The sequence below is a fragment of the Paroedura picta genome, chromosome 2, assembly GCF_049243985.1.
Source record: "Paroedura picta isolate Pp20150507F chromosome 2, Ppicta_v3.0, whole genome shotgun sequence".
NCBI classification, from domain to species: domain Eukaryota; kingdom Metazoa; phylum Chordata; class Lepidosauria; order Squamata; family Gekkonidae; genus Paroedura; species Paroedura picta.
Window position 1 is genome coordinate 127031017 of NC_135370.1, and position 12096 is coordinate 127043112.

The 12096-nt window shown below is 46.3% G+C and overlaps 1 protein-coding gene across 6 annotated transcripts in view; it reads right to left on the reverse strand.

Moving 5' to 3' along the window:
- Positions 1-11636, reverse strand: part of ACTN1 (actinin alpha 1) — a 107777-nt gene extending 96141 nt beyond the window's left edge. For 4 of the 6 annotated variants that reach the window (XM_077322582.1, XM_077322576.1, XM_077322575.1 and 1 more), the window contains exon 1: positions 11385-11635. In XM_077322582.1, the coding sequence (XP_077178697.1) occupies positions 11385-11489 (105 nt within the window). In that variant the 5' untranslated portion in view covers positions 11490-11635. Of the gene's footprint in view, positions 1-11384 lie in introns of all 6 variants that reach the window. The other 2 variants (XM_077322581.1, XM_077322580.1) reach the window with 1 other exon arrangement.
- Positions 11637-12096: the final 460 nt, after the last annotated feature.

The window sequence follows — 12096 nt, forward strand, 5'->3', positions numbered from 1 at the left end:
TGTCAATTGTTATTGCGGCATGTCTGTTTTTTTTTGTAGTGGTCATTATTTTTGTCTTTTTAGTGTTTAAGAAAAAACAAATTTCTTACTTACTTCATTGACCTTTATAATCAGCTATTCTAGGCCTTCCTCAGTTTCTGACAGGAGGGAAGTGTCATCAGCATACCGAAGATTATTTATATTCCTTCCTCCAATCTTAATTCCTGTGTTTGATTCTTTGAGCTCAATCTCTCTCATAATGATCTCAGTATACAAATTAAATGGGAAGGGGGAAAGAATGCAACCTTGGTGCACTCCTTTCTCTATTTTGACCATTCAGTGTCACCAAATGGTGTACTTACAATAGCTTCTTGGTTTGCATAGAGTGACTGCATCAGTTTGATCATATACAATGGCACCCCCGAATTTTGCAGAGTTTCCCACAATTTGTTGTATCAAAAGTTCTCTGGTAGTCAATAAAGCAGATGTAGACATCCTTCTGATATTCCTGTGACTTTTCCAAAATCCAGTGCAGGTTTGTTATATGATCACGAGTGCCATGCCTCTTGAAAGCCAGCTTGAACATCTGGAAATTCTCTTTCAATGGTTGTTGCTATGTGTTGTTGTATGATTTTAAGCAGGATCTTATTAGCATGAAAAATGAAGGCTATTGTATGGTAATTGGAACAGTTTTTTGAGACACCTTTTTTTGTAGTGGGATGAACACAGATAATTTCCCTTCCTCTGGCTAGTTAATAGTTTCCCAAATTTTCTGGCACAAAGCTTTAATGATCTACAGGCATGCAAATATCAACTATATAAGACTCCTTAAATATGAAGTCTGCGGGGCCAGTGTGGTGTAATGGTTAGAGTATCAGGTTAGAATCTGGGATAACCAGGTTTGAATCCCTATTCTGACATGGAACCTTGCTGGGTGACGTTGGGCTAGTCATAGCCTCCCAGTCTAACCTACCTCACAGGGTTGTTGTGAGTACAGAATAGAGGAGAGGAGAATTACATAAGCCATCTTGATCCTCACTGGGGGGAAAGGTGAGGTATACATTAAGTCAATAAACAAATGGAGTTTTGCTCCCTGAAAGAGGTCATTAGCACAGTAAAAATACTGAACATTCTCACCATTACAGGATGTTACTGTGGTTACTAAGAAATCAGTTCTGAGCATCTGATGATATCCTAGTACTAGGCGGAAAATAAACTGCTACTACAAAGCATTTTGCCGTTTACTCTAAGAATGCAAGGCTGCCAGAGAACAGCAGAAGTGACAACTTTATTCACAATACAGCCAGCACAACAGCACCACTATTTTGTAGAAGGGCAAATATATAGCTGGAAATTCCATCCATAGGCATGTGACTAAGAAGATTTTTTAAACGTTGGAAGCCGTAGTCAGAGATGGCACACTGCTCCTGTAGAGCAGGGGTAGTCAACCTGTGGTCCTCCAGATGTTCATGGGCAAGCGCTGGCAGGGGGTCATGGGAATTGTACTCCATAGACATCTGGAGGACCACAGGTTGACTACCCCTGCTGTAGAGGATTCACTCTCTTTGGCACCTCTACAGTTGTATCACTGATCAATTGCTGTGAGGCAAGCAGGCTGGTCCACTGGATAGCTGGTGATATCATATACAGCCGCCCTGTATCTTGAATTTCACACTTTTGCTCTAGTTAACATTGAAGGAATCATTCTGGACTGTGCTGGATAGGTAGAGCGGACAGAGAACGTCATGAAGAAAACTGATTTTCTTTTGGGAGGAACAAATTTGGGGAGGAAATTTCTCATGAAAAGGTGAGTTTGGGGGAATTTTGAGAGAAAGCTACTGTTTTGGCAGAGGTGAATTGAAGGATAAGTTATTTGGGGGTATTTGAAAGAAATATATTGGTGGAAATAAATGCTGGAGAGCCTGGAAAAGTGCAGGGGGGGGGGTGTCAGTTCATGTGTGGCAGAAGCATAATGACTGGGCTTGGTTGTTGCATAAGAATGTCCCTTAGTCCCTGAAGGATTAGATTAAGAGCTGCATAGTTCCTTAAAACAGCAGTCAACTGGATGCTCACAAATTGAGTATGAAGGCCCTTTTTCATTTGCTCCTCACTAGCAGTACATACTCAAGAAATATAAGCAAATATACCTCTGTGTACATGCAGCCCTGGTTGAACAATTATTAAGGACTACTGAAGCCTCAGTGACACTCAGAAAACAACAATCTACCATATCTAATAATGTTTATGTGAACTCCCTTAAATCATAATGATCTACATTTATTTATTTTATTTTTTAAATTTATTTTTTCATTTATATGCCACCCTTCAGACATAAAAGACTGTATGTGGCATGTACAGACTTATAGCCACTCTCCATTTCATTTTCTGCATAGCATTCTTCTCGGTACCAAATGAAGGAGATTATGTGATAGGAGAAACTACAAAGTCTTCCACTCAATATCCTGTGTAAAGTAGTCTGATTGTGACACACCCTGTGAAACCTAAAACTCTAGAAAACAGCTCTGCAGGGCATATGTCTAGGCTGTATGAATTAGTAATACAAGAGACACTCATCTACGTATGCAAACACAGAAAAGCCTCCCACGCCCGCAAAGTGTAACACAAGAATCTACCTTTAAGAAATTTCTTTTTGTTAGTAGTATATCCTACACACATTCACAACAGAGCACTGTATTTATTTGGTACATCAAGGTGCCATGTAGAGCACTGTATATTAAAACATCTTATATTAGTCTTGCAGACTTGTCTGTGATACCCTAAACACTTTTTTTAACTGAAAAGTTTCATGTATTCAGACACACACATGGAATCTGTATCCCTTCACAATTTACACTTCAGGTTACTTAAGCCCTCAATAAGCTTTCTACAGCCATCATGTAACAACCAAAAACTGGCAACTTAGTATATTAAAGATCTACATATTACTTTAATAGTATAGTGTTTACTTGGGACTGATAAGGAAGAGTTGTAAAATGACCAAGAAGCAATAGAACCAGGAAAAATGTCCAAAAATAGTTTGATATTTCAAACAAAAGGTACACTAATCTCTAATATGAGGCCCTCCTATGAACATTACATTTAGAGATGCACATTAAAAATGAGAATTAGTTCTGTTCGCTAATTCTCTCCCCCGCTTTTAAATTAATACTGATGCTACAATGAGCTTTTGAAAGTTTCTTAAAAGACCTGCTTGAAAGATCTAATGCACTTTAAAAGCCTTACATCCAATCTCCCAAAACATTTTTAAAGGAGTAATGAGGAAGAAGACACACAAGGCATCTAAGATTCACTCCTGGGAGAAAGCTAAAACACACATCTCAAGGCCCTTTTAAAACTATTCATTCAGTTTTTCTCTGCATACTTCATAGGAAAATAACTAAGCACAGACAAATCCATATACATGCTGAATACCACAGAATGAGATGAGTCCCATGAACAAGTGGGATTTGCATGACAATGACCATTTACGCACTGGGAACTTCACTGTCCCAGCTCCCATGCAGGAGCAAAAATCAGGGGCAAATGAGGAGCACCAGACCAAATGCTCCCCCGTGTGGGTGCAGGAAGAGGTGGGACAACCTGCAATGACTAAAACTCCAGCCTGCAGCCTGGCATGAAACCTCCACTGCATAAATGGTCAATTTCAAGTAGGGACAAATGTGGCCTCCACATGCACTGGTGGCTTCATCCCATGATGCTCTTTTGCCATTCTCACCAGACTGTCCATACTTTCAGTCCATAAGAAATAATACTTTTTATATCACACTAATTGAATTAAATCAAACTAATTGAGGCCAAACAGAATGCATTCCACAGGTTAGGAAAGGCACTGCCATGTTGAAAAGGTCTGTGTGGTTAACAATGCAAGTCAAAGAAGCTATAAAAAGTAAAGAGATTTTGCCCCAGTAAACTGAACAAGAATTGAACCACAGGCTCTGGCAAAATAAATAATTAGGCACACAAAAAAGATTTTGAGAAGTAGGTTACTAAAAGCATCAAAACAAACAATAAACATTTTTAAATATACATTGCAGGGCAAGAAGCCAACCAGAGAAACAATGGTGCATTTGCATGACAAAGGAATAAAGGGATTGCTAAAGGAAGGTTGGGAGGTGGCAGAGAAGTTCAATTACTTTTTTGCTTCTGTGTTCACTGTGGAAAATGTATGGCACATATCCATGCCATAGCCCCTGTTTTCAAGAAGGGAGAGAGACTGAAGAACTGAGCCAAACTTGAGGTGACCAGGGATGAAGGTCTGGACCAGGGCTGGCAGGAGCTCATGGTAATTGTAGTCCATAGACACCTGGAGAGCCACCATTTGGCCACCCCTGGTCTAGACCTACTGGGGAAATTAAAAACCAATAAGTCTACAGGTCCTGATGGCATACACCTGAGAGTTCTTAAAAAATTACTAACCAGTATATATAACCTGTCATTAAATTAAGTTGCTGTATCAGAAGACAGGAGAGTAGCAAAGGTGACAACGATTTCCCAGAAGGCCTAAAATCCGCCTAAAATCTATCCCAGCAAATTAGTAGAAACTGTAATCAAAGACAGTATTGTTAGGCACATAGAGAGGCAAAGCTTGCTGAGGGGAAATCAGCATGACTTCTGCAAAGGGAGGTCCTGTCTCACCACCTTTTGGAGATGAGAAAGTGAGCAAGCATGTACGCAATGGTGACCTGGTAGATGTTATATACCTGGACTTTCAAAAGGCTTTTGACAAGATAATTCACCAAAGATTCCTGAGTAAATTTAGCAGTCATGGGATAAGAGAATGGGTTGTCAATATGGATTATAAATGGTTACATGATAAGAAGCAAAGATTAAGAATCAATGGACAGTTGTTCCAATGGAGGGATCTAGTGGGGTCCCACAAGGATCTGTATTGAGGGTATTTAATTTATTCATCAATGGTCTGGACCATGGGTTGGGTATTGTAGTGGCCAAGTTTGCAGATGACACAAAATTATTCATGTTGGTGAAAGCCAAAGCTAACTACGAAGTGTTGTAAGAGGACCTCCACAAACTGAGTGACTGGGCAACAATGTGGGAAATAAGCTGAGTGTTGTAAATGTAAAGTGATACATATTGGGGAGGAAAATCCCAACTTCAACTACCTGTTAATGGAATCTGGACTTAATGCAACTGAGAAAAAGATCTTGGGGTCGTAGTGAATAGCTTAATGACAGTGTCAAGCCAGTGAGCTGCAGCAGTAAAAAAAAAAAAAGGGTAAACTCTATGTTGGGGATTACTAGGAAAGGAATTGATAACAAAATGGCCGATATTGTATTGCCTCTGCACCATACAGATCTATTGTGCAGGCTAAATTGGAATACTCTGCACAGTTTTGGTCACCCCATTTCAAAAGGATACTGCAAAGCTGGAAAAACTACAGAGGAGGACAGCCAAAATGATTAGGGGGTTGGAGCACCTTCCCTACGAGGAAAGGCTGAAGAGCCTGAGAACGACTAAGAGTGGATATGATATAGAGGTTAATATATAACTGCTTTATCCTATTTTCCTTCCTGAAATTATTGCATTAAGAACTACTTCCTAGGCAAGCATTAATACTTTTAATAGGTTCCTCCCCCTCACTGAGCAGAGTTTTTAAAGGCTACTCACCTCAGTAATCAAAGTTTTGTTCTTGCAAGGCATTATGCATGCAAATATATCCAGTGCAAACCCTTGAGATTACTTGTGGCCCATCAATAAGGACCTACATCTCTACTCCTATTTATGGCTACTTGAATCCAGACAGGCAAACATAGAGAAAACAAGTATATAGTACTGTAACAAGCTTCATGCTTAACAGGTACACCTCTGCAAAACTAGAACAAGAATGGAGTGACAGGTGAATTAGAGACCTACACATCCTTTAAGATTACTAACAAGAAATATGCCTTCCAGTGACAAGTAAGAAGACATTTTTGAGACCAGAAACACACTTCAGTCTCTAGGTCCTACCTTTCCCCCTCCTATTTACTACAGTGGAGTCAGCTCAAGTTGAATCCAGCCAAGACTCCGGCTGGAACAGCAGGCAGAGAAACAGGTGATACAGCTTCCAAAGCTTGCTGGAGTTCAGTTAACACCGGTGCCTTCCATCAGGAATCTGGATTCCATCAGAATTTTGGATTCTTCCTTATCAATAGCAGCTCAAATTGTGAAGACAGCCTGCCTGGCCTTTTCTCATCTGTGTCAGGTGAGGCAGCTTGCACCTTCTCTCCCAGAGACAGATCTAGCCAGGGTGGTCCATGCGATGGTCACCTCTAAGTTAGATTACTTGCAACTCACTCTATGCAGCACTTGCCCTTGAGACTGCTCTAGAAACTCCAAATGGTCCAAAATTCAGCAGCTCGAGTCCTGACAGGGACTCAATAGAGGGCACATAACACCTGTGTGACATTTTATCCAATGTTGTTACCCGTGCTGAGCTGTACTGGAAGGTGGGTTAAAATAATGTTTTTATTATTATAGAGCTCTAGCCTGAAAATATTACAACCCCTTCAAACACTTCCCCCTTCCAGAAAATGTTCTATGTGTGCACATCTACAACTTGGGAAGCCCCGACCTCTGACTGTTTATAAGCTGATTATTCTCAATAAGATAAAAGAACTATTTTAGCCCCTTGCACAAACACAGAAGTTGCCAGTGCGCCACAGTGTTAATAACATTTCCTTATTTAAAAAAAAAAACACTAGACAGCTTTCCAGGCCACTGGTCCAATTGCTAGTGAGGTCCAAAGGACAGCGTTAGAAATGAAATTGCCAGTCGGTCACTCAGATCCTACCTCAGTCATGGACACACCAGATCACCCTTGTGAATCCTGCAGTTCCCCATATGTAAAAAAACTGGAACAGCAACTCACCTCATAAGGAAACCCCAAGAACAGATAAATATTTATTTTTATAGTTCCCCCCCTTCCTGAACGCTCAAGGCGGGTGACAACATGAAGTAATATTCAGCAATAAAAAATCATATATCATATTTATTGATGTGGGACACATCTGGCATGGCCCCTAGGATGGAAATGGGTACGGACATGATGTCCGGAGCCCCACCCCAGGGAGCCCACCAGAAGAGACTGAGACTGAGGAAGCACAGGCCGTTTTGGAAGGAGGCTGAGGCACAGCCGTACTGCCCAAGGAGGCCTGGGCAGTTGCAGGGCAGTGTGGCAGCTGGGCAGGGCAGTGCAGTGGCTGGCTGGGCCACCACTGTCCTGCCAAGGGACACTGCAAGGCAGCATGGAGGTTTGGCAGGCCAGCACCACTACAAAGTTGAGGAGAGGGAGGAAGGGAAGGGAGCAGGGAATCTGGGTGGTGGGAAGGTCTTTGGGGGCTGGGGCAGAGGCTGCATGCCTTACCAAGGCAGAGGAGCCACCCCAGAAATCTCAGGGGGGGCATTGTAGAGGCTGTGTGCCTCGCTGAGGAAGAGGCACTGCCCAAGAGGCCTCTGGGGGCCGGGGTAGAGGCCATGTGGCTCCTGGGGGTGGGGCAGCTGCCCTCCAAGCCTCTGGGGACCCGCGTGCAGGCTGCGATGCCAGCACAGGCCCAGGCACTGCCCTCCAGGTCAGAGGAGGCCAGGGCCTTCCAGGGATAAGAGGGAAGGAGGCAAGGACTCTGTGCATGTGTACATGTGTGTGTGTGTGTGTGTGTGTGTGTGTGTGTACGTGTGTGTGTGTATCTGGGGAGGAGGGACGGGGGAGTAGGTCAGGGAAGGAAGAGGGAAGGAGAGAGATTGGAGAGGGAAAGGGTTTGTGTGTGTGTGTGTGTGTGTGTTCTAATGGCAGAAAGCGAAGCAAAGAGGAACTAAAGAGCCTCTTGATGCGGGTGAAGGAGGAGAGTGCAAAAGTTGGCTTGAAACTCAACATCAAGAAAACACAGATCATGGCATCTGGCCCTCTCAATTCCTGGCAAATATATGGGGAAGAAATGGAGATAGTGAAAGATTTTATTTTCCTGGGCTCCAAGATCACTGCAGATGGGAACTGCAGCAAAGAAATTAAAAGACGCTTGCTCCTGGGGAGGAAAGCTATGGCAAATCTAGACAGCATCCTAAAAAGCAGAAACATCACCCTGCCAACAAAAGTGTGTTTAGTCAAGGCTATGGTATTCCCAGTTGCAATGTACGGCTGTGAAAGTTGGACCATAAGGAAGGCTGAGCATCAAAGAATTGAGGCTTTTGAACTCTGGTGCTGGAGAAGACTCTTGCGAGTCCCTTGGACTGCAAGGCGAACAAACTGGTCAGTCCTAGAGGAGATCAGCCCTGACTGCTCCTTAGAAGGCCAGATCCTGAAGATGAAACTCAAAAACTTTGGCCACCTCATGAGAAGGAAGGACTCCCTGGAGAAGAGCCTAATGCTGGGAGTGATTGAGGGCAAAAGAAGAAGGGGACGACAGAGAATGAGGTGGCTGGATGGAATCACTGAAGCAGTGGGCGTGAACTTAAATGGATCATTGTCCATGGTGTCATGCTGGGTCGGACATGACTTCGCACCTAACAACAACATGTGTATGTGTGTTTGTGAGTCAGGAACGGAGGGGGAATGGATTAAAGAGCTCTGGAGCACATTCCTGTGGGAGCCTGGGTGTCACTACTTTTATTTATGCATTCATTGATTCAATTATATACTGCCTCTCCAACTAGTTTAGGTTGGGCGGGGTCAGATTCTTGGAGGGCCAAACTTCCATCCATTTTAAGCAGTGAGGCCATCAGGGGCTCAGCCATAGGATAAGAAAATGCTGTTCTAACCCACAGAATTTCTCATTTACTGTGCAAGCAAGGTTTATTAGTCAGCATATCCAACAAGAATAGATGAGAATGGAGTGCCAGCTGCTCACATGTTTTTAAGGCTAATCAAAATAAAATTCAAAAGAAAAACTGCACTGGTCAGTAGCTACTGCCACTGGATCCCATGGCCAGCAATTGAACATTTTTCACCACATGGGCTGGGAATTCGACTACGAAGCTTTTCCTTTTTGTCCTCTTACCAGTGTCACACACCACAAATGCCACTTTCCATTAAGTACCCAGGTTTTCATGACTTATTTCTCCTGCCCTTATTGTCTCCATGAGGCCTGTTCAGTCAGGGTGCAGGCCACCAACAGGAGTGCTTTAATGAACTTTCCCCCCCTTGACAGCAAACTCACTATTTAAAAGTCCCCCTTTCAAAACCAGGCCCAGTGTCCTCTCATTAGTATGTTCTTCCATCAGAAAATCCCCTCCTTCCATTGGGGGACTTGAGTCATGAAAACATGGTGATAAAGCAATTCCTTCCCCCTCCAGACAGCCCCACTCCCCAGGGCCCCCTGATCCCGAACGCTTAATCGGCAGGAAGCCCTCCCCTCCCTTGACCTCCATATGCCACTTGGCCAAACGGTTCGCCCATCCTCCGCCGGCCTTCTTGGCTGACGAAGTGACCGAAGGGAAATGTCTAAGAGGCCTGATTCCACAGAGAGCGCCTGCAGGATGCCTGGGGGGACTGGAGGGGGGGGCGGTGGGTGAAGGCGCTAGAACGCCTCCGAGCGTCCGTCCCACCCCCGCCTCCTTAACGCTGAAAATGGGATGAATGTTACCATTTTTGGACATGAGTTTTGCTCAAGCCCAGCCCTTAAACCGCACCATTCAAAACTGAAGTGAGCTCCGTCCCGCTGTGAGAGACACATTTGCGGGCCGGCGGCGGCAGGGAGAGCGTGGCTTCCCCCTCATGAACCCCCGAGCGACACTATTCAGTTAGTCCTCCGGCGAGACCAAGAGAGGCTCCGCAAGGCGCCAAGGGCTCGGGCTCCTCCGGAAAAGGCTGGCAAGAAGCGGCCGTCGGCAGAATGGAAGTGGCCGAAGAGCCGGATCGCCACGGCCAGTAGTTCGCTTTCTCTCTCGCGGGCGCGCACACACACACGAAGCCTCGCTTTGCCGCCGCCTCAGCCCCTCTGCTGTTCCCTGCACGATACTATCTCCGTGGTCGAAAACTTCCCCTTGGAAGCAGAAAGCGCTGCCGTGGATAAGGACACCTGGTCGCAGGCAAGCACGTTAGCAGCCCCGCCTCCCTGCCCTCGGGACACGTCCGGGCTTCAGCCCTCGATGCAAGCGGGGCGTGCAAGCGGCGGCCACTTCCCTATTAGAGCAGCCCCTCCAGGGAAGTTGCCTTTGTCAGTGGCATTGCGAAACGCCGAGGGCGGCAGCAGAGCCAGCCGGTCTCCGGCGCTGGTAGGGGAACATCTGTTGCTTCAGAGCAGCAGCAGGAGGTGGAGGTAGCTGTGGTAGGGGAGGAAGCACAACTTCGAGGCTGCCAGATTGAGCAACACAAACGGCTCCGCTTCTTCACCTTGCACCACACTTCCTTCGCAGGCTGTGTTATTTCAGCACTATCCACCCCCCTCCCTTCTGCAGTAACCTCATGCCTGCATTTCACACACCACAAAGGTATCGTTTTTTATTAAAAGGCTGCAAACAAGCCCGTCTCTCGCGAAACGGTCTGTTCCTAAATGCAGACTGTCACTTGCCTCGACGTTACCGGCCTTCCCCGGTACCCTGCCGTTCCCTCCCACACTATGCAGCCTGCCAGTCAAGCTCTCTCTCCCCAGCCCTACACGCTTCGGAATGGGGAGGGGGCGACTAGAGACGGGGCATTTTCTGCGGTGGCACCTCTGAAATGTCTTCCCTCCCAGGGTTGCCTGGCGCCTACTTTCCTTTCTTTCCCCTGTCAGGATAAGGCACATCTTTTTACTCAGACTTGTAATTAGGGGGCTTATGTTAACGGGTTTTTTTTTAATGCTCTACTGTTTACGAACTATATACTGCTTATGTCTGAGGCATGTTGTTGTACTAGGGGGGTTAATTGTAAACCGCACCAGCAAGACTCTGAAGAGGCGGTGTAGAAATATTCGCATGCAAGCAAGCTAGAGAGGCGCCACGGTCCGCGCAGGACCCTCATTGCGCATCCCCGGGGTGGGGGTGGGGGTGGGGAGCAATCAATCTCCGCGGCCGGATCTGGTCGAGGGCCGCCGTCGCGCATCCCTCCCCTGACACAGATGGGAAGCTCTGAGCACGAGACACCAACGAGAGAGCGGAGCGGGCAGCGATCCGGGGCTTCCTACAGGAAACCTGCCCGGCGACCAGCCCTCCGCATAGCGAGCCGTAACGCTCCGAGATCGCCAGCCCGGGCGTGGTGGAAAGAAACGGGCAAACGCAGGCAAAGGCGAGGTAAAGAGACATGTGCCGCTTCGCAAGCACGCGCGCGGATCTCGCCCACGACGTCCAGCCAGAGGTTTCCCCCACCCCGTCCTCCACGCTGTGCATGAAGCGCTTCCTCCAAGAGAGTTTTCTGCAGCCTCCGGCAATACCTTCCCCACCCTGGAGTTGGAAGAAGGTGCGACCCAGGTTACCTTTCGCTGCTGCTTTTCCCAGGCTGGATCCAAAAGTAGATCCCTGTCCCAGTCTTCCTCCGGCTGCATGTAATCATTGGTCTGCTGCGAGTCATAATGATCCATCTTGGCGAGGTGTGCGTTTGCGTCCTTGGTCTCGCTCGTCTGATGCTCCCCGCCCCGGATGAAAGGCGCCCTGCTCGAGCACAGCGACAGAAAGAAGGCAGCTCCCTCGGCGAGAGAGCAACCCAAGCTTCGCACTCGCCGAAGGAGGAGGGGACAGAGCGGAGAAGAGAGAGCAGCCCTGCCTCCGGCGTGGCCTCATTGGCTAGCTGGAGTTGCCCAAAGTTCATTTGAGAGGGCTACCGAGACTCCCATTGAGACTCTCAAATGCCAATCGCAACTCGCAGCTGCTCTTATAGGTTGATTTTAAGACAGTTCCCCCCCACTCCCTTCCTTTTGTAAATGTGACGTCTGAATTGCATCGGCTTGGTGGAATTGGTGTCGTGACGTCTCCTTGTAGTTGGATATTTTTTTTACCGTAGCAGCTGAAGGCTTTGAGAGGGAAAAATCTACTCGAGCCACTACAAGGAGGAATCGAAGGGGAGGAGATTCTCTCTTCTGCTTTTTTATACATAAATATTAACTTGAAGGAAAGCATGCAACAGTGTAGATTCTACCCCAGGCTTCACTTAGTTAGTTTCAGGGACAGGACATTTGAGTGGGGCATCTA